This window comes from Denticeps clupeoides, chromosome 2 (genome assembly GCF_900700375.1).
Source record: "Denticeps clupeoides chromosome 2, fDenClu1.1, whole genome shotgun sequence".
In the NCBI taxonomy this organism is placed as follows: Eukaryota; Metazoa; Chordata; class Actinopteri; order Clupeiformes; family Denticipitidae; genus Denticeps; species Denticeps clupeoides.
In genome coordinates this window covers 14,922,457-14,944,660 of record NC_041708.1, presented here as the reverse complement: position 1 = coordinate 14,944,660, position 22,204 = coordinate 14,922,457, and the positions used below count along the sequence as shown (strand labels likewise).

Genomic DNA, 22,204 nt, shown 5'->3' with positions numbered 1-22,204 from the left:
CCACGGCTCCCTGGATCTCTGAATCTCAGCGGGGCGCAGATCAGATTCTGTCATGGGTGGGCTGGACATGGCGATGAAGGAGGACGCATTCGCACGATTTCACACGACAGGGGTTTAATACAAACTACACACACAATGACCCAACGGCGAACAGACACGAACAGGATAGCTTTAAACAATTATATAAATATACACCAGGTGAACACGAGACTAACATGAAACTCCGGTCCGAACTACGGATTCAGAGTAACCCCTGCCGGTCCGGATCATGACACAGGGACATTTACTGCAAATGCCAAAATATGTCAGCAAATTAAGTAGTGGTGCTGTGAGATCCAAATTTAATACCTTGTATGACTTCCATGAGCTTGAATGACTGCATGCATGCGGTTTGGCAAAGATTCATACAATTTATTGATGAAGTCATCAGGAATAGCAAAGAAAGCAGTCCTGCATGCCTCCAGGAGTTAATCAATATTCTTTGGTTTCGTCTTCCATGCTTCCTCTTTCATCCTACCCCACACATGCTATATGATGTTCATGTCTGGTGACTGGGCTGGCCAATCCTGAAGCATCTTGATCTTCTTCGCCTTGAGGGACTTTGATATGGAGATGAAAGTATGTGATGGAGCACAATCCTGCTGCAGAATTTGGCCTCTTTTATGGTTTGGAACATAAAAGGTAGCTAAGATTTCTTGTATTTCAGACTATTTATGTTGCCTTCTACCCTGAACACCCTCGCACACCCCCATACTGGATGTAACCCCAGACCATGATTTTTCCGCCACCAAACTTCAATGTTTTCTGGGTGAATCTTGGGTCCATGCAGGTTCCGGTAGGTCTCCTGCAATATTTGCGATGACTGTGTGTAATTAAACAGACGATTCATCTGAAAAATCCACCTTCTGACACTTTGTCCACATCCATCTGCCACACAGTTTTTCAATTGTCTTTTGTTTAGTGCTGTCTTCTGGGCACTGATTCGACTATGGAGGCCATTTCGAGACAGAATACAACAAACTGTTTTGGTTGACACAGGGACTTGCTGTGGTGGAAAATGGGCTGGACTTGGATTTTGGAGCCAACAGACGGTCCTCTCGAGCAGTTGTCTTGCAGGGTCTGCCTGACCTGGGCTTGTCAAAAACATCTTCAGTCTCTTCAAAGATATATTTTTTATCCTCTGTACTTGACACTGAGACACGTTGAAGGCAACATCATGTCTGCCACATCAGCAGTGGATCTGGTCTTCAGCCTCTTGATAATCCAGAGTTCAGTCTCAGGCTGAATCACAGGCAGAGGTCTAGTTGCAAGCCTATTTGCTCTAATCACTGCAAAGTAATTGTGCAACAATCAGGCATGAAGAGCTGTGCTATAAGCATAATTGTGTATTACCCTGTTAGCTCATTCTTCAGCTTCTGAACCTTTGTAGGTAGCTCACTTCTACCTTAATTTCACATTGCCTGCTGTATGAAGGTAAAAGTGTTTTCAAGCACTTTGGGTGCTGCAGGTGAAGTGCGTAGGTTAAGCCAAACAAGAGGCACATTGCTTGAGGTAGGTTGGTGAGTGCTTCCCTTGCCAGGTTGCCCTCTCGTATGATGCCCAGTCTTGAGGGGTTGAGTTATGGCAATGCTGGGCTTGCTGAACTGTTGTCCTCATAATAGAGGATTCCCACTGGGATGTCCATGGAGTCTCCATAGACTCTACATAGTGCAAGAAACAAGACAAAAAGAGAATATTCAGGTTAACAGCAATTTGTCTACAATCAACTGTATAGAATTATCTAATATTATAATTTTTGTAATTCAATGTGATTTTATTTTAGGCACCGTAAACAAGCTATTTTGTGTGTTTATATATATATTTTGCAGTGTAGCTATACATGACAACAGATTGAAAAATAAATGGTCCAAAAAAGGCTAGTGAATAAAAACATGTCTTTAGTCTTTTAATGCAAAGTAACTATAGCACCCCTGCTTTACTACTGTTATTAACGCGCTAACGCTAACTTCTCATGCCTGTCAAGCTGGATGACCGGCAAACATTTACATTTACAGCATTTATCAGACGCCCTTATCCAGAGCAGGGACACAACAGAGCAACTCAGGGACACAATAGGTGAGTCGTCCACGCGGAGACGCGGAGAACAGTCCGAACGCTGTTTCATCCCCCCTCCACACCCGTAGGTGGCGCTGTACATCCCCGTCTAGTTCTCCTCCGCGCCAAGTTAATCACCAGTACCAGGAACATTATGTTCCTCACTTCAAAACAGAATAAAAGTAGGATTCTGTAGCGACTTACCCTGCTGCTGAACTCCCTTCCTCCTCATGAAACATGCGCTTCAGGTGCTGGATCATTGCTGTGGTGCTCCCGTGCCGTGCCATGTCGCTTTTGCATATTTTCGCGCAGATTTCTCTGCCTCCGCCATGTATCTGTCCTCTACCTCCGCTTGTTTTTTTTTAGTTTTTTTGCTCCACGCTGTCTATGAGGCGCCAAACTCTGCTAGCATCTGTGCGCGAGAGAGACCGAGTGTGTTCACTCCGCTCCGCGCTCAAATAAAGTTTTTTTTTTAATAATCAAACGTCTCCGCGTCGCACGACATAACAAATCGATTAGGAAATTCGTTGTCAACTCTTTTAGTAATCGATTTTTATCGATTCAATTGATTCGTTGTTGCAGCCCTAAAAGGGTTTACTCACTGCTCTTGAAGAACATAGATGCGTCATCTCCAAGAATTATTGGAAGTCCTCTCAGGACAAGGCATCTAATGGCTGTTGGCTCTGTGCTCTGCAAAGTGGTATAAAACACACTTGAATGTAGAACAAAGGAAATACATCTTAAATCAGTTTATTTGTCCATATAGAGAAATACCACAAGAGAACAAGTTTATGTATTGAACTAACCATCAATACCATTATGAGAAGAAAACAGAAATATCATCCCACCATTGTGTTGTAGCAGGTGAGCTAATTGCTTTCCTATCCTCTTGAAATTTCCATCAAAATTGGACACAACCCATCAAGAACACCAAAGAACTCTTCTTTAAAATTTCTACCAACAATCCTGTTAAACTCCAGGTAAACCTGAAAAATATTAAATATGCTCAGTTTTGATATTCAGGCAGAGTTATTTATAACTCTCTGAACATGATGTATGTAAAACAAATAAGAAAAAAAAACATTAAAGGACACATCCACAAACCTGGTTTTCAGTGAAAAGCGCTGGCCAGCGTTGGATCATCTGGTTTATGTCAGACTCATCCTTTACAACCTCCTCTTGTCTAAGAACAAATGTGATTCCTGATGCAAGCAAGGAAAGGGCTTAGTTCCTTTTTGCATAAGTTCCATGTTTTAGCCTGTAATGTTTAAAAAACTGTGCTCTTCTCGCAGATAGTACTTGCCTTTCCAAAGCATTTTAAAGTGGCTTTAAACAAAACTAGTAGTGCAAAAAAACTGGCATATGTTGAAAGTGGGTGTTTACTTTTTCAAAGCTACATTGAAATAATTTGAATTCTACAAAACTGTATGTAGAGAAGTAGAGAGCTGATGTCCCAGGTAGTTGACGTGACATGCATGCTCTCTTTCAGGTCCGCGTTCCCAACCCAGCACCGCTGGGTTACAGATCAAGGCCGATTTTCAACCCAAATTGGGTTAAATCAACCCAACAACAGACTCAACCCAGCATTTGGGTTGAAAAAACAACCCAGCATTTTTTAGAGTGCAGAGGCCACCTCAATAACATCCTTAACCAGAAGGGTTAGCCTCCAGATGGTTAAGGACATCACCAAACCTGCTGCTTACATAGGAACGCCATGTGAAACTGATGTGCAATTTTCATCTATGATCTTAAACATGTTAATCATACTGAAAATGAACTGAAAGGATTTCAGATTTTAACTGTGCAAATTTCAATTCCTGATCAGTTATTGTCAAATTTTTCACTCTGGGCAGCATGTTAATGCAATACTCTTACTTGATTTTACTGTTTCTTACAAAGCAAGATCATTACTGCTGCCATGTATGTTTACGTTGTTTATGATGTTCAATGTAGTACCGGTAATCTAAAATGTCACAAATCCTGGTTTTATCAGGATTTATCAGGAAGTTGAGTTGAAAAGCCAGGAGCCAAGCTGCAGAGAAACAGGGAGAGAAAGCAAGACTCAGAAACTGGGGGAGATACCCTCCAGCTCCCAATGGAGCAGGAAGTGAAAAGAAGAGACTCAAGAAAAGAAGAGCCCACAAGTGAAAATTAGTTTATACATTTGACTCCCAAAAAGTTCCCACAGACCAATCAGGATTGGTCTTTTGATGTCTCTGCCTCGTCTTTCTCATCAAGACACCTCTTTTGACACCTCTTGTTTGGGGGATGTCACAGCTTGACAAAGATACAGACGGGGACCCTCACGAAAGACAAAATCACAAAATGCCATGGACCTGGGATTTCCTATCTTACAACTTCCTGTCCTGGGAAAGAAAGCAAATAAAATAAAACTCTCTGAACATGATGTATGTAAAACAAATAAGAAAAAAAAACATTAAAGGACACATCCACAAACCTGGTTTTCAGTGAAAAGCGCTGGCCAGCGTTGGATCATCTGGTTTATGTCAGACTCATCCTTTACAACCTCCTCTTGTCTAAGAACAAATGTGATTCCTGATGCAAGCAAGGAAAGGGCTTAGTTCCTTTTTGCATAAGTTCCATGTTACTCCAACAGTAAGACTCATTTTAAACACATTTGTGCTTAATATCATAAGTAGCAAAAATGTGTAGCACCCTGCAACTCATCTCTTAGTTGGTGCCTGCAGCCTGGTGGAGGCCATTTGCAGACAGCTCTGCCGTCTACACCCCATTCCAACACTAATCCAAGGGACTACAAAAACTTGGTGGTCCCTCATCCTCAGGGACTATGTGGATATTAGAGAGACAGTGCTGGCCAACCTGGGGTTGATGGCTCAGACCGATATACAGTTATTGATCTCACAGTGGTAAGATATATTCTTCACTAGGATTTTTCAATCAAAATTGGATTGGAATCTTTTATTTATGACTATGTAATTTGCATCATGTGACTTTGTACACATGTAAACCTCGCACTCTCTAATGCTCCAATAGTGCTTGCCTGGTCTCTCCACCACTGAAGGTACAAGGAAGACATTCATGTAGACTCTGTCTTGGCCCCTAGGTAGTGGAATGAACTTCCCCTTGAGGTCAGCATAGTCGCTGCATATTTTCAAATGTCATCTTAAGACTTTTTTCTTTAGAGAATACTTAGACTAACTTGTAAATTTCTGCCAAATTCCATAAATGTAAAATGTATATGTATACACCCCACAGATCAGTTTGCCTGTAGAGGTAATGTCCGTGGTCCTGAGGTGCGGTCACTGTACACGGTCCTGAAACTTGCTGGAAAGGGCCCACTTCCCTTTTGTCCTTGCACTGAGAAGAATGGGCAGCATCCTTTGCACAGGGACACAACAGTAGTGGGATTTGAATCTAAATCTTCTGGTTCATAGGCAAGTGTGTTACCCACTAGAATACTTCCACACTTATTTATAAACAGACAAAGCATTTATAGAAAATAACCAACTCACAAATTAAGAAAATGAGAGACAGAAGGTTGGATGAGGTGGACAACCAGGACGTAAATAGCAAAGTTAAAGTTAGCAAAGAGGACAGCTCTGAGGAAGAATCTGTAGAATAACAAACAGTTACCACTAAGAGCTACCATCACCAAATACTTGACGACAGAGCCTTAATCTACACAGTCTCCAGCCTACATTATGCTATCGTTGCTCATGAAATCAGTTGTAATTTCAGTTATCACATCCAAAATTAATCTGTTGCACTTAATCTCACCTCACTGAGTTTTGGAGCCTTTGGGAATATGTAGGACATTTTGGACATGATTGCCCTCCTGTTGAATGTATATGACATTACCTTTCATGTAATATCTGTTCTCATTTATGTGGGTGTAGACATATCACCAAAAGGTTAATCACCAGAAATGTTAGTGTTTGATGTCATTTTAATCAGTGTGCTTTAATTAATATGTCTGTGAGAGGGCAGGAGTGTAATACAATATATTTTAGCTGTTCAGTTGTCAGCTGCTAAAATCTATCGCAAACAAATGTCTGTACAGAGACAGACCTTTGAATTTAATTGTCCTTTAATTTAATTGTCCTTTATATAATAAACGGCATCACAACACATATAGTAAATTGCTGCTACTGTTTCTTTCTTCTCCATCGGTGCTTCAGCAAATACAAAAAAAAGAAGACTCCTGTTCTGTCGTGTTCTCAACGACAGAACACTCACACAAAGGCCAACACCGCCATCTATAGGCAAAATTACTCAACGGCAACTGTACCATAACTGTTAGCTAATTAGGAATTAATTAGAAATCATACAAAGTGAAAGGATCTGAGATTTTCATTAAAGTGAATGGAGCATTTGGGGTAAAAGAGGGACCATACTCAAAAATAATAATGCAATCAATTCAATTTTGTTTATCTTTGACATTTTCAAAACTAATTACTACCAATGCCTCTACTATGGAAAGTAATTATTTTTTAAATGAATACATTCAAATTATGCAATTTAACCCATCACCTTAGTGAGCAGTGGGCAGTCATGACAGGCACTCGGGGAGCAGTGTGTTAAGACGGTACTTTGCTCAGTGGTGGATTGGGATTCAAATCGGCAACTTTCCAATTACAGCTCCATGTCCTTACCTGCTAGGCCCCCACTGCCTCCATGTTCAGTAACATGGAACTGAAACTGATTATGTTTGAGTGACACTGTGATAGTGCTGTCATAGGTCAAAACTGTATAACGTTCCGGTGACAAAAGTGATAAATAAAAGTAATTTGCATAAATTGGCTGAATTTGTCTTAATTGTTGCGATCACGACATCGCAAATTCCTGGAGGGACTGCTTAATGCCTTCAGCACCATCATACCCACAATCCTGAGGGACAAGCTTGAGCAGACAGGGGTGGACCATCACCACACCACATGGGACTTGGACTACCTCACTAACCAACCACAGTATGTGAGAACTCAGGGCTATGTGTAAGACAGGGTGGTCTGCATTATAGGGGCCCTGCAGGAAATGGCTCTGGTGCCATTCCTCAACCATCTACACTGCAGACTCTTACAACTCCACCAATGGCTCAAAAGTTCTCTGATGACACTATAATAGTCGGCCTCATCACTGATGAGGATGACAAGGAATATAGCAAACTGACCCAGAACTTTGTACACTGGAGACAGCAGAACTAACTCCAGCAACCTTCCGATTACCAGTCCTTCTCCCTACCCGCTAGGCCCCCACTGCCTCCTTGTTCAGTAACATGCAAGTGAAACTGATTATGTTTGAGTGACACTGTGATAGTGCTATCATAGGTCAAAACTGCAAAAACATTCCAGTGACAAAAGTAGTAAATGCAAATAATTTGCATAGATAGGCTGAATTTGTGTTAATTGTTGCGGTCACAACATACCTCCAGATCAACACTGGAAAAACACAGGTGCTGCCCAGATATCTGGAGTTCTACATGAAATGCAGGTGGACTCCCCAATGGTAGCCTCGATTACAGACTACACAGCATGTCCACTTAGATAATCCTGAGCAACACAAGGGCACCGCAGAGACAGTCCCCCTGGAGTAACATAGGGTTAAGTTTCTTGCTCAGGGACACAATGGTAGTAAGTGGGTTTTGAACTTGGTCTTCTGGTTCATAGGCGAGTGTGTTACCCACTAGGCTACTACCACCTCCACATACAGGGTATACTGTGCATTGAAATAATGTTTCACACAGACCCCCCCATAGTGCAATCACAAAAGAAAATATATATGTATATACACACTAAACAAAACTATACTAACTAAAACTTAAATAGTGTACAGGTTATAGGTGAAAAGAAAAATCTTTCTCTACAATGAACAGGTTGAACAGGATATAACTGGACAATAACTGGTGGAAGTGGAACACTGATGATGCGCTCTGCTTTTTTCACTATACGCTGCAGGGCCTTCTGCTCAGAAACAGTGCAGTTCCTGTAGCAGACAGTGATGTAGCAGCAGAGAACACTCTCAATGGTTCCCCGGTAGAATGATGTGAGAATGGGAGGATGGAGGCTGGCCTTCTTCAGCTTCCTGAGGAAGTGCAGACGTTGCTGGGATTTTTTGGTGGTGGAGGTGGTGTTGATGTTCCAGGAGAGGTCGTCTGTCATGTGCATACCAGGAACTTCATGCTGCTGATGATCTCAACATCAATGTGTGGGTGGGGTGGGGACAGTCGATTTCTTCCTGAAATTGACAACCATCTCTTTGGTCTTGGTGACATTGAGAGTCAGGTTGCTCCGGCACCAATCCACCACATGTTTTATCTCCATAAATTATTATTTAGGTTTGGTATATACACCCGTACTATCTAGCTAAAGAACGAATGAACTGCATCAATCAGTTGTGAAAGGGAGAGAAAGGAAGGAAATAGTCTAGAGGAAGTATGATCTTTTAGATAGCAAATGGGCTCCATTTCTCCACAGGAAAATCCTTCACAGAATCTCCTTTACTTCATTTAAAAAAAATAAAGACTGAGTGCTACTATAATATATTATAGACTTTAATATTTAAAATGATAACCACATCTATTAGAGTCCTTTATTGTAATACATGAATTGCAAACACATCAGGATGTAAGTGATTTCTGATTACGATTTATGACCTAAAAGTAAATTTGACATAATTTGATCACTTTTCATCAATAAAAATAAAATAGCTTGTTATTTTATTGTGTCCCAAAGGGCAGTTAATAAACATTAAACTGTTATTAAGATTTAAGACATGAGCGTGTTATCTTCCAGCTGCTCCCATTAGGGTTTGCCACAGTGGATCAGCTGATCTATTAGATTGATTTGGCAAAAGTGCCAAAGTCACCTGCATCCCCAGTGGCTGGGTTATTTAAAAACATAAGCTCTGTTAATTAAATTAGGCCTGCCTCATATTAAAATGAAAACGAATGACATGGTAACTTTTATCATGCATATAAGTATCACCCTATACATGTTTTTTTTTTTTAATAATTTTCTGTAAGAGTGAAGTTGACTTAAGTGCTTCAACTACTACAATAAATAACTATTATGTGAGTTTGATGTGGTTATGTTATCACAATTTTTTCTTTATTTTGTCCTTCTAGTTATAGATACCTAAAGAGTTGTTCCTGGGTCTTAGGATGACTCAAAATCACAAAGGGAGGGGAGGGGAGAGGGGAAACAGAGGGGAGTGAAAGAGGAAGCACTAGTAGCACCCCTCCTTGTTCTTAATGTGAAAGGGTTAAGAAAGGGGGAACAGGAAATATGGTACGGGCTCAAGAGAAGAAAAGCACAAGAAATATCACATCAGCTTTTGTACAAGCTCTGTTCTGCAGACCCAGGGACTGAATTGCAAACCTTGACCAGATGATCTTCTCTAAAAGGCATGAAATCAAGGGATTAAGTGAGTAACTTTACTCTCCCATATAGTCCAATAAATTCAAGTTTCCTCCAGAACTCAGACAATGTTTTCAATATACAGTTGATAAAATGTCACAGCTGGTCTTTTAGAACCAGATACAGAACCCACAGATTTCAGTAATATGTTAAGGCTTGCCTGTTTCTCTAGCAACCAACAGTGAAACAACTTCCAATACCTTGCCAAGAAGACTGAGGCAAGTAAAATATGTGAGTCATTTTGTATCAAGCTCGTACAAACATGCCTTTTACATATTCTCCTTTTTGCCAGATGTTTTTCCTTGTGTCAGTATATTATAATATTTTAAATGGACATAAATGTTTGAATTCAACAGGGTGAGACATGTTTTTAAAGATTTGTTTATTTTTTTAGATTTTTTTATTGAATGTTTATTCTCTTTCATTGGTTTTAGTATCTGTTTTGAATTCTTTTATTTTAGTTAGTATGGTTAAATTGACGTTTTCGGGTACACCATATGCAATATTTTTGCATTAGAGGGTTTGTCCATTTAGAATTTTGGTGGACGTATTTCCGGAGGATTTGTGGGAGGAAATCCACTCCCATGCATGTTACATCTTGTCAAGATAAGACAGACTGGTATTGTAAAAGACTGATTCAAGTCCTGTGTATTTCCTATAAAGACAATCTACTGAATTCCTACTTTCTGGAACATTACATGAAATATTCTACTAGCAGGGTAAGTGATGAATGTTTGAAATCTTATCCTTTATAAGACAGATCCAGATTTATGTACCAAGCATTTTCTTCCTTTTCATACCTTTTCATTTTCAGTCAACAGAATTGCCAAAACAATGGGATGCTTGCATACAGTATTCTTCTCAATCCTGTTTATTGCAGCCATGGTATACATGGTAAGATATATTTTTTATAATTTTTTTTCTTTTTTTCTGTTGCAGTTTTGAACAGTTTTGACATTTGTAACAATGTGTATTCATTCATATTGAGGTGTTGTTCTTCTCCTCCAGGGGACTTGTGCAAAAATGGACATGGCCCCCACAGCAGTGGACTACACTTTCTCTGAATGTCGTGAGAAGATGTTATCCAAAGTCATTAGTCCCAATGGCCTTCTTGAGGAGGAGCTGAAGAACAACAGTGAGCTTAGTGCTGAGTGGACTCAAATTAAATGTAACATCTTTCCCGGAGGACTGGAAGAGCACACAGAAGCCCTTGTGACTTATTCACATGCAAAAAGAATATTCCGACAAAACTTCAACAAATTTGTGGCAAGCAAAGGTGGAAACATGAGTCTCTACCAAACTGAGTTTTTCTTCAAATCTCTCGACTTTCTGCTGCTGGATTCTATGTGGCTCTTAAACAATGGCTCTGACTGCCGTGCAGTTTTCCGTGGCACAGAGAAATCATACGACGCTACGGTAGGTGATAAGGTGCGCTTTGGGAGGTTCACTTCAGCAAATACAAAAAGGACTGATGCTGTAGAGAACTGTGCAGATGGGGGGACCTTATTCAATATTTATACATGTTCTGTGGTTGACCTGGAAACATATGCATGCCTACCTGATGAACTGGAGCTGCTCATATCACCCTTGGAGGTCTTTTCAGTGGTGGATGTGAAGACCATAAGTGACTGTGATAAAGTCATTGTGCTAAACCACACATGGTCGGCCCCACCTCCCAGTGGCTGCATTCTGTTCCCCACGTAAGTGAGACATTTTATGAAACACTATTTGTAAATGATACAACAGCTGTTTCTTATATATGTGGCATGCATTCTTTCAGAATTGTGAAGTGTAAAGCTGTGTTCTTCTGGCATCAGTGCTCTATACCGCTGCAGGCCAAATTCTCAACACACAAATGACTCTAGATTGGTTTAATTACATATGTGAGGGTGATGTACCACTACAAAAATGTACAGGGCAGCCCAAATGCTCAATCTGTGCTGAGACACGTTTTATGGGCATTTTTGGGTGAGGGTTGCTTATTTTCACAATGAAACGGCTGCACTTTATGTTAGCAGCAGAAATAATCTTTTTTGCTTTTGTTTTTTTGTTTGTCTAAACTTTTTTTGTGCAGGCCACAACCAACGACAACAACACTATCTACATCCCCAAAGCCCACCATCTCTTTACCTGCCAATTTCTCACATCAGTGGCTGAGCTCCAGAACCTGTGTCCTGTGGTCAATGTTCTTGTACCTGTTTATGCCTGTTTTGGATCTGTGATAGACACAGGAAACTGTGTGCATTGATGAGAGCGATGTACTGATAATGTGGTGAATTTAAGATGAATTCATAGATATATGTTAACTGGGATTTGTTGGGATTTTATTTTCCTCTAAAGCAGATGCACAGATAAAATGTGCATATTTTTGTGATAGACTGTCTTAATTTTGTTTTCATTAATGTCATAATAGCCTATGAGATGACCAGTTGTGGGTGGAAAATCAATAATAGATGTACATTTGCCAAAACTGATAGACATATTACAGTAGTCATTTATCAACCTTCATGCAACTGATACTGAGCTGTCTGATTGGCTGAACAAAGCAAAGCACTCTCGAACCATGTCTACATTTTTTCAAATGACATAAGGCTGTAAAAAATGTTACGGTCAAGTTTTAACATGTTCAGGTTCTGAAATGCATGCTCCATATTTTTCTTTCATATACAAATAAAGATATAAATAGTTTTATAGTATTGTCATTTTATTTGTGTGTCTAAAATTGTAATGCCTAAAAAAATCTTGATTATTATCAGAAATATTTTGAGCCATGCCTATTCAGCTTCTGCCAACCACATAATTTTGCAGCATTAATAAAGTAACAGTGTCAGGATTGACGGCACCTGTGCCAAATCAGGACTATGTTTGATAAGGCGCTGTGTTTTCGCCCTTTGGTGGCTCCGACATTTTCGTGACCTCTTTTTGGACCTTAGTGTTAAGTAGTGTATTGAGTTCTGGCAATCGCCACATGCCTGTGGGATCATTTATGTTGATCCCCATTTCCCATTTTTGGGAAAGTGTATTAATAAATCATTGTTTATATTATGTCCTGGGGTGCAGTGAACGGTCTCCGGATGGACCAGAACCTCCTCCCTGCGCAGTGCAGGGAGAGAAGCTGGTCGCACTCCCAATGGGGACTTGCAGTGAGAGGGGCTGCATGTGCTCAGAAGGCACCAGAAAGGGGTGCCGTAAACAGATGACGGAGGGTCCGAGACTGCCTCCCTGTGCAGTGCAAGGAGAGAAGCTGTCCACTCTGCCAGCAGGGACGTGCAGCAAGAGCGGCTGCATGTGCCCAGAGGACACTAGACAGGGGTGCAGTATGCGGTTGCCGGAGGGTCCGGCCCTGCATGTACCCGGAAATGTTAGCCCTGTTTTCTGTGTGCAGGTTGGAGGGACCAAGGCCACCATGCGGAACAATGTCAGGGAGCCAGCCTGAGGGTCTGGGTCTGCCAGTGGGAGGACACTGCAAGACAGGAGCCCTGTGGTTGCAGCCGTCTGCCCCACCGCCTCCACTGATGGTACTGCTGGGGATCTGAGGATGTAGCCCTTGGAGAGGGTGCCCAATCAGGACGGCGTTTGATAAGTTGCTGTGTTTCCGCCCTCTGGCATTTTCATGAACTCATTTTGGACATTTCAAGCGTTTGTGTTAAGTAGTGTTTTCAGTTCTGGGAATCGGGCTAGTTTATGTTGATCCCCTTTATTTCCCGTTTTCAACCATTGTGTTTTTATTTCAGTGTATTATTAAATCATTGTTTATATTATGTCCTGCCTCTGTGCTTCCTTACCCCGTCAGCTCGCAGACCTAACAAACAGCAAAATGTTACCCACAATGAACAACCATATTGTTTTAGGTTTACCATTTGCAAAGTGTTACTTTGTATTATTGTGTTCTGTGTGTATTTATTGACATGTTACCCAGCATTTTACCTTTTTTGGTATTGGGTGAAATTAAATATATCATTTCACAATATGTAATTTCACCATGAAGCCACTGGGGGAGGTCCAACCTTAAAATTACACAAATAGTATAAAAAAATCTTTCTACATATCTGAAAATGAATTTACGTAAATATGACCTCGGAGTTTTGATCATGAAATATTACAATTGTAAAATAGTACAACATTATGATAAAATATTATAGATATTATAGATTTTAGTAAGGAAGTATGTTCTGGTTGACACAGACGCAGATTCCCAAAATTTAATTTAAACATGTTTTATTTATATTTTCCAGGAATAATTAATTCACGATTAGTGATAGCACTTCGAAATGTCATATTTTATAAAATGTATTTTTAATCAATTAAACACACAACATGAAATAAATAAATCAGCTAATAAAGTTAGAATGTAAAATACATTCTTCACAAGACCCAGCCACTGTGCAATGACACATGTCATTTTTCAGGTCATTCTTGCATGTCTTCTGTTGATCCTCCACAGGAGCTATGTATCAGGTCTAATTCTAGTCCAAATGAGGTCATTGTGAACGTCTTTTCTTCATGACATTTAAACTCATTTTAGATATCATTTTACAGGTGAACTGTTTTGAACAGCTTTACATAACTGTAATGTCATTTCAGGATTTGGTGTACTGTGGTGTACTGTTCCTCCCACCTCCGAACTCTGCCAACGCCGGGGAGCCAGCCTGAGGGACCGGGGCCACCATGCGGGACCACGTCGGGGAGCCAGCCCGAGGGACCGGGGCCGCCATGCGGAACCACACCGGGAAGCCAGACAGAGGGTCCAGGTCCTCCAAGGGGAGGACACAGCAGGGCAGGAGCCCTGTGTTTGTTGCCGTCGGCCCCACCGCCTCCACTGATGGTGCTGCTGGGGCTCTGAGGACGTAGCCCTTGGATGGGGGGGCTCTGTCAGGATTGACTGTGGACACATCACCTGTGCCGAATCCGGACAGCGGTTAAAAGTCTGTGACTTAGGAAAGCATTAGAAGATATAAAATCGATCTGAAATTACGTCATTAGATCAATTAGGGTTGCATTGGTACTACCCACTGAATTTCAAAGTGTTTTGACTCACCATACCTTGTCCTGTCATTAGTGGAGCTGGTAACTGTGCCAGAATCTGTTTGCAGTCATCAGTATGGCAGTATGGTGAAACTCATTAGATAGTGTCTAATCCAGAAAATAATGTGCAACTCGCTGCAACAAACAAACTGAATAATTTCAGGATACATTTTATGTTCCTGCATGAAAATTAAATTAAAACACTTCAACTATACATTTAAGTACAAGTACTGTGAATGACCTGGTGAACTGACCCTGCATTTTCCCAAATTTAGCCTTTCACTGGCACACGTTCTCAAATCATCTTAAAACATTGTGTCATCTATGTGTTTTTTTTGGGCCAGTCATTACCGAAGTCGATTTGGACTGCGCAGGTGTGCACAAGCATACTCCATGGTAAGGCCTTGTCGCTACCTATTTTGTACCGGAAACACAATTTGGACTGCCCACGTGTGAGCGTGTGTATTTGAAAAGCCATTGTGGTACTGCCTAAACCTAAGGCTAGTCCTAAAGCTAACCCTAGTCCTAAAACTATCCATTGCACATGCACAGTCAAAATCGGGTAGCCACAGGCCTAAACCAAACCCTACGCCTAAACCAAACCTTACCCTAAATGTTGCGTATGCGCATGCCACACTGCTCTACGGCTGCTGTATTCGAGCAGAAAGAAAATTCCACAGATTACAAGAGCTTCTGGATGATGATGAATGGGCTGTCATTCTTTCTTATTTTACATTTTCCTTTGGTACTGTTTTTTAGAAAATGTTAGGGACAAAATGGGCCTATTGGCTTTTTGTTGAGTAAGAGAGTAGTAGAAAAAAGTATAAATGCTGTCTCTGCATTTAGAGTTTATTTCTGTTTTTAAAAAGATCTATGCGACCTATTAAGTCTTAGATTCCTTATGCCAGTGCAATGATTTTTTGACTGTTTATGCTGATTCATGCTTATATTGTTTTAATTTATTAAATATAAATAAAGATATATTCAGTGGAATGGTATGGGTGTCTGTGGTGAACAACTTTAAAGAAATAAAACTATTCCTCTTGTAAGTCGCTTTGGATAAAAGCGTCTGCTAAATAAAGTAAAGTAAAGTATTGATGAGCGGCTGAAATCAAAATTTTAATTATACTTTATTATACTTCAATAAACACAATTTTGAATATTGAACATTTACATATAAAATATATTAAATTTTTGTAGTGTGTACATTTCATATTCTATAGTTCTCTACAAATCCTTTGCATTGTTCTGAATGTAGTAGAAGTGTAGTTTTGGTTTATTTTGAATGAAAAAATACCTTTATGCAGATTACATTTTAAACATAAAATGATGCTATATTTTCGCTTCTCTATCAATTTATTCACAGCTTGGTCATAAAATTTGACTACATATTGACATATTTATTAATGTTTTATAATAAATATTATTTATTGTCAATGCGTGTTTTAATTTCTACTGTTTTTTTCTAAACCTTTTTATTTAAAGGTTCATCTTAAATGCACGTATCAGAAATACATTTGGACCTAATCAGGATCCACATAAGTAATTTTGAGACTGATTAAAAATGTAATTGCCAGCCAAAAGGCTGCAATTGTCAAATGCTCTTTCATTCCCGTTATGACAAGCCATAGAAGAAGCATACGTTCCCTTGCTTTCTGCTGACCACATTGTGGCTGTAAATGACAGTGTCTTGTACAATGCACTTGGCAGGTAACCTTTGGAGTTGTGAATAAAGGGACCAGCTGTGTGCTATGTGGACAAAAGTCTTACTCCTTTCTGTTGAGTCAAAGGCTGCTGGTACCCTGCCTTTGTACTACTGTTTGGTGGCTTTGACCTTTACCCCAAGCCCCCAGCAGAGCTGTTGACATCCATTTAGCTCTGGGAGGAAATTCTCCTTTAGCACGACCTGTCTCCACAGATTCTCCACAGCCATCTCCCCCCACCCCCAAAAATCTTCAGCGTTAGAACTGAGCTTTCTTTATTGAAACTTTTTAATACAGTAACACATACCGTATAACAGGAAACAAGGCTTATTGGAAACAAGAGTCAAATATTTGTGCATGTCACTAAAACATATTTCTGTTTGGGAATGGAAGTTAAACTGAGCACAAGAGAAGATACAACCACAGTGTAACAATTCAAGAAACCTGTGAGACACACATAGTGTACGAGTGTGATTGAGTGCAGATTTTAACATGACAGTAAACATGTAAAGTAAATGCTTATGTGTGAAGAGGAGGGTGAATAAAGCATCTTTATTCATCAAATAATTGCATACATATTTAAAGTACTTACATAATACATAAAATAGTGTAAATCAGTTCAAGCTTATCTACAATCCAGTTCTAGTACAGACAGGTTGTTTTATTTCCTGATCTGATTCCTTGATCTCTGTCACATCTTGAGAATGGGTGACATGGGCTCTACTTCTGTTTCCAGGAAGCCAGAGTCATGATACTCTCCCATATGGTAGGTAGGAGACGAATGGCTTCATAGCAAGTGGAACTGTGATGCGTGTGAGGGTGAGTGTATGTGTATGTGTTTCTTGCTGGCTTCAGGGATCAGTAAGGGGGCTGTGTGGGTGACTGGCTGGCGGTGTGTGTGTGTTGGGTGCGTGTGCATGTTTAGGACACAGCAGGACACTAGAGTCTGCCTCACATTTGGTGGTCCTACCAGCCCACAGTCCTTCAGCCTTCACCATGGTAATGCCTGTCTGGTTCAGTTTGATGAGTAGATCTAAAGAGCACTTCCTCTTCTCCTTCAGGTCCCGCCCTCTGTCCCCCATCTCTTCTTCTCCTTCCTCCATCTCTCCCTCTTCCATTTCTTCTGTGACGCTGCACACATCATCTTTCAGGGTGTCTCCTGAGATGATTTGTGCCTGTGTCAATGAGGCTGCCGTCCCCATGTCTTTCTTGACAGACAGGTCAAGGGGTCCTTCAGCTAGTGGGGTGCTCTGCTGCAGCGCCTGTGTTATGTGTGAAAGTTGTGAGCGGATCTGGGTCAGATGGTCCCACAAAAGCTGGGCTGGTGCGCTGTCCCGAGCCAAGATGGCTGCTGCCCTGTGTTCGGCCTGCCGGTACTCCTGCAGAGCACTGAAGAGATCTTTCAGCAGATCCCTCTGCTTCTCCTGGTCCTCCCACTCCCTCCGTTGGCTGGAGAGGGGCGAGGAGGTCACCTCCGCAGAGGGGCTCTCTGACGTGGCTCTCCTCCGGTCAGCGTACCACTCATCTGCAGAACTTTAGAAAGAAGGCAGACATGGTTACTACAACAGTTTTTTAAGAAAAAAGTGCCATGCCTTGCTCAGTTATGATCTGTTACCTGTGTAGGAACAGACTGTCTGCTGTGGCCATGCTGGGCATGGTCCTGTGCAGGTTTTCAAGCAGGTCCACAGACATCCCCCCAAGCACTGCATTCTTCTCAGGTGAATCGTCCAGAGGCTCTGGGGGTGCTGGTGAGTTTTTGACTGTCTGCTCATGTACCCATGCGGCCTTCAGACTGTCCCCGCTGCCGTGTGCTGGTTGAGGGGATGCGCTATCCGAGAACACCCAGGCTGAGGGTGAAGCTTGACTGGATGAGGACTGAGCCTTATGAAGACCCCACACACTGGGTTTGGTGGTCGTTGAGGCCGGGTCTTGGCTGCCACTTTGTGGGGATTTGAACATTTTGGGGGATGCAGAGAGCGCGTGCTCACACAAAAAGGGGTAGTAGAGTCGGGGAGGAAGCACGGTGTGGTCGGTGGGCAAATGTGCATGGGTATGGGCAAGGTATGGCAGGGGTGCGACTTGAGCGTTGGAAGAGGCAGGGTTGAGGTAGGAGAACAGGCCAGGGGTGAGGGGGTAACTGAGGCCCAGAAGTGAGAGGTTGAGGGCAGGGGGTTCCAGAGGTGGAGGAGGGTAGCACGGCAATTCTCCAGCCTGGCCTTCGCTTTTAGTCTTAATCTGAGTTGGATAGGCCAGCAGACGCCATGGATCAGACAGTAGCGCAGGACTGGATAGGCATGCCTTGGGTATCCGATACTGGCGCAGCTGGCTGTTGGCCTCTATTGAGTGCGCTCGCAGCATCTGTTTGTCTAATGAGAAGGCATCAGCCATCACCACATCTGCCTCCTGCTTTGTGCGCTTTGCCTCATCTCTGGTTCCACTCTCTACCTCCTCTAGGCACTCGCCAAGTCTTCCTTTTCTCTCTAGCACATCTCTGACACTGGGCTCTTTCTTCTCCTCATCTGGTGTTCTTGAGGTTGGAGGGCTCTGCCCAGCTATGGCTGACCGCTCAGGATCGTGCTTGGTTGGGCAGTGACTGCCCAGCTCTCCCTGAAGCCTCAGCTGGTCCGGATGGAGAAGGTTTCCCTTCTTATAGGGCCAGTCAGACTCAATAAGCAGAGAGAGGGAGTTCTTGCACAGACTGTATTTCATGTGGTTATAAAGGTGGGACTTCTCCATGCAGGTGAAAGGACACTGGAAACACTTGTAGTTGTATGGTTTGCCCCAGGGCCGGGGTATGTAGTGGGGTTTCTTGGGCTTGCGCTCTTTGTGCTTACTGCACGCAGAACTCACCTTACATCTGTGGGCGTCTTTTGACATGGCCAACGAATAGTAAAAGAGGAATTATCTTTCTGTCTGATGGTGTGTTAGAACTTATTGTCGCTTCTGTGAACTGGTGTCTTTGGTTTGGGGCTGGGTTTCCCTAGTGCAGCTGTAAAGAGAAAAAAACAATAGTAAGTTGACATCGCTTTAAAAAAGCTTTTAAAATGTTTGTGTGTGTGTTTAATTGCTTGACTTTGGGGAATTCAGCTCTATTCTCAATGTACCTGCCAGACTTCATTATTTCCAGAACTAGACACATAGGAATTGTGTGTGTGTGTCCAAGTATACAGGGGGCCTGGGGACCCTGCACCTGTGCAGTGTTGGGTTCTAGGATAGCCCCATGCAGAACAGCTATTGGCACCGTCCATGCGTGTGTGTGCGTATTAATGAGAAGTTGGCACTGCACCCATAGGGCATCGTTAGTGCCATGGTGGCAAGATATGGGTCATCGCTGAAATACTGCTGTTTGGGACTATATTTCTTTTTTTTCTTCTGTACAGCAATGTTTCGAATATATATTTTTTATAACATTTATTTTATTGTTCAAAACATTTGTTTTTTTAATTGTTTTAAATGTTTTTAATTAAATTATTATTCACCTAAGTGTGTAAATATAAATTCAAATAACAGCAAAATTGATAAATCAAGGACAAATAAAAGCTTTAAAATTAAAGTGTATAATTAAAGTGGGGAAAGAATAATAGCTATCAGAATTTCAGAATATCAGAATTTCAGAATCAGAAAATGTGCATTTGTCAGGCATAGAATGTCATATGAATATAAAGCATTAGAAATCCAATTATCTGGCCCCACCCCCTGTGTTGGTGTAATTAGTCAGTGGCCCCGGGAGATAAAACGTCTTTGTCAGTTGTACCCATCGCATGTCAGCATCAATCAATGTCCAGGACTCAATACACTGTATTTACAAGAGTGGCTACAATTACGTGCAAAAGACTAAACAACGTTTGCCATTGTTCCAAATATTGTGAAATTCATTTACCTAAAAATCTTATTGGATAAAAAGGGTTTTGAATTTAGTCTAATGACAGGTATTGAACTGTGGCTTCTAATTTTTCAATGACAAATGATTTTATGTGCACACAATTAAAAATAACGCAAATTAGAGAAAGTTTTTTTTTCAAAAAGAAACTCTTCTCCCCTGTCCTCTGGCAAAGGGCTTGGGGCGAGAGGAAGAGAACGTAAAGGTAATATAGAGAGAAGGGGCAAGTACAAGCGAAAGAGAGGGAAAGGCCCTGCTGTGAGGCAGTGTGTTCCTTTCTCTTCCTCAGGCGGGATGGAGTGATACAGGCCTAGAAGCAGATCAAGGATGAGGAAGGGAAGCAGCAACCGATTTCAACTTCGCTTTCATCTCTTACAGCACCCGTACACACCCACTGGTCTATGTGTCTATGTGTGTGCATCTGTGTGTTTTGTTTCTTGGCTCATCTGACAGAATGAGTTGCTGCTTTACAGTTATGTGCCTAGGTGACTATGAATAATTTGCTTTTTTGAGATTTTAAAAAGTCTGCCATGTCCCACATGACATCAGAAATAAAGATGCCCCTAAAGCTGCTTTTATACTTGATCGATAAATATTATTTTTGCAGAGCTTTTTATTTCACTGCAGGACACTGTTAGCGCTATGACCCCATGTGTGTTCACCCCCACCTACAGACACACACACAGGCAGGGTTGTCTCCAAGCCCTTAAGCCCCATCCCAAGCTTTTATGTTCACGCTCGGCCAGACCACGGATTGCTTTTAATTAAAGATCAATCACCTCAATTAAATGCCACCATCCCACTAAAAGCATCGACTAACTGTGTGACAACAGGCATGTGACAGCATGGAAAGGCGGAGGCATTGTGCTGAAAAGACCACTAACATGTCTATGGTTCTCTAGTGTTCATGCAACTTCAGTGAATGTGTGTGTTTTTTCAGTCTATTTTCCTTAAGTGTGTGTAATTCAGTAAAGTATTCCACGGCTCATTGAAAGTTCAGAATTTCTGACAAGGATTCTAAGAAAGAGTACAGAAACCAAAATTAAACCATAAAATCCTTTTAAACTCCTAGTATTACGCAGACTGTCGTGTGATTACTGATCATTTATTTAATTTTGTTCAGTATAGATACACAGACTTCTAAAATTAAATCTTTTTCATTACTGTGGTATTATATTTGATTGGCTGTAGTTGAATGAGTTTGAAAAAACTAATTTCTAATAATAATTTTGATAATTACATTCATGGAATGAACTTAAATAAATGTACAAAATAAAGTAAATTTAATGAGTCATAAAATTAAACCATAAATAAGGAAACAAATGACAAAAATCTGAAAATATTATAATATACAATTCTAAACAAATACATAACTAATTGTAAAAGTATTTGTGACTTAACCATTTTTTCTATTAAAATATTGTTTAAACATCGTCAGAATAAGACTACAAGTGCAGAAAAATGAATAGCAGAACGAATTCGGCGTGTAGCGGGACTCACCTTGTGCATCGCGCGCGGCTGCCGCTCCAACGCGTGTGGTGTCTCGGCTGGCGTCGGGCGCGAGGTGAGCGTTCCGCTAAATGCGCGCGCGTCTCTGTGCGCGCTCTCTGGAGCCTATGAGAGAGTGGCACATACCGAGTGACCGGGAGGGACGCCTTTGGGCAGTACAATCCTGGAGGTCCCACCTTGCAATTGGAGGATAACGACGCACACACTCGATTTAATTGCGGATAATGCAAACTAAATCAAGATAAATGGTCGTCTCGCTCTTATTACTCTAAACACACTAAAACTACGCAGTCCTGTTCTTATCAGTTATTAGTAAAGATAATTAACAGACTTACAGCTTACAGAAGTTGAAAAACCCACGTTACACTAATTACAATTTTGAGAATTTTTTTCTTCTTGATTGTAATTTTCATGAAAAAAGAGTGCCGAATCCGAAAAATACACGAATAGAGTGACCCGAACAACGGAAAGCAACGTATTAATACTATTTATGGTTTACGCCTATCCTGCATAAACTTTTCAAGACAGAGAGAGACGTTTTACAATTTGTACAGTTTTATGTCAAGCTCGCCAGTTATATGTGCGATCTGACCCGCTGC

The 22,204-nt window shown here is 41.3% G+C and overlaps 2 protein-coding genes across 4 annotated transcripts; one reads left to right on the top strand and one right to left on the bottom strand.

The window, feature by feature from the left end:
- Nucleotides 1-9,289: 9,289 nt before the first annotated feature.
- LOC114784386 (T-cell ecto-ADP-ribosyltransferase 2-like) lies at nucleotides 9,290-12,181 on the top strand. Of its 2 annotated transcripts, none has more exons than XM_028969740.1 (6): nucleotides 9,290-9,495; nucleotides 9,661-9,706; nucleotides 10,152-10,207; nucleotides 10,303-10,382; nucleotides 10,497-11,188; nucleotides 11,563-12,181. In XM_028969740.1, exons 4-6 carry the CDS (start codon nucleotides 10,323-10,325, stop codon nucleotides 11,708-11,710), a joined length of 900 nt encoding a protein of 299 aa, XP_028825573.1. In that variant the 5' UTR covers nucleotides 9,290-9,495; nucleotides 9,661-9,706; nucleotides 10,152-10,207; nucleotides 10,303-10,322; the 3' UTR covers nucleotides 11,711-12,181. The 2 variants fall into 2 exon arrangements, with proteins under 2 accessions (XP_028825573.1, XP_028825571.1); XM_028969738.1 differs by having other exon boundaries at nucleotides 9,661-9,719.
- Nucleotides 12,182-16,547: 4,366 nt separating this feature from the next.
- Nucleotides 16,548-21,997, bottom strand: prr35 (proline rich 35). 2 transcript variants are annotated; one of them, XM_028969940.1, is made up of 4 exons: nucleotides 21,941-21,997; nucleotides 21,597-21,781; nucleotides 17,832-19,205; nucleotides 16,548-17,749 (listed from the first exon to the last, which is right to left on the bottom strand). In XM_028969940.1, exons 3-4 carry the CDS (start codon nucleotides 19,091-19,093, stop codon nucleotides 17,068-17,070), a joined length of 1,944 nt encoding a protein of 647 aa, XP_028825773.1. In that variant the 5' UTR covers nucleotides 19,094-19,205; nucleotides 21,597-21,781; nucleotides 21,941-21,997; the 3' UTR covers nucleotides 16,548-17,067. The 2 variants fall into 2 exon arrangements, with proteins under 2 accessions (XP_028825773.1, XP_028825772.1); XM_028969939.1 differs by having other exon boundaries at nucleotides 21,597-21,963.
- Nucleotides 21,998-22,204: the final 207 nt, after the last annotated feature.

Coding starts and splice junctions, on each gene's coding strand:
- LOC114784386 (XM_028969740.1), top strand. CDS start 10,323: ATGGGATGCTTGCATACAGTATTCTTCTCAATCCTGTTTATTGCAGCC. Junction 10,383..10,496: donor TTGCAGCCATGGTATACATG/GTAAGATATATT, acceptor CTTCTCCTCCAG/GGGACTTGTGCAAAAATGGA. Junction 11,189..11,562: donor GGCTGCATTCTGTTCCCCAC/GTAAGTGAGACA, acceptor TTTTTTGTGCAG/GCCACAACCAACGACAACAA.
- prr35 (XM_028969940.1), bottom strand. CDS start 19,093: ATGTCAAAAGACGCCCACAGATGTAAGGTGAGTTCTGCGTGCAGTAAG. Junction 17,750..17,831: donor GACAGTCTGTTCCTACACAG/GTAACAGATCAT, acceptor TTCTTTCTAAAG/TTCTGCAGATGAGTGGTACG.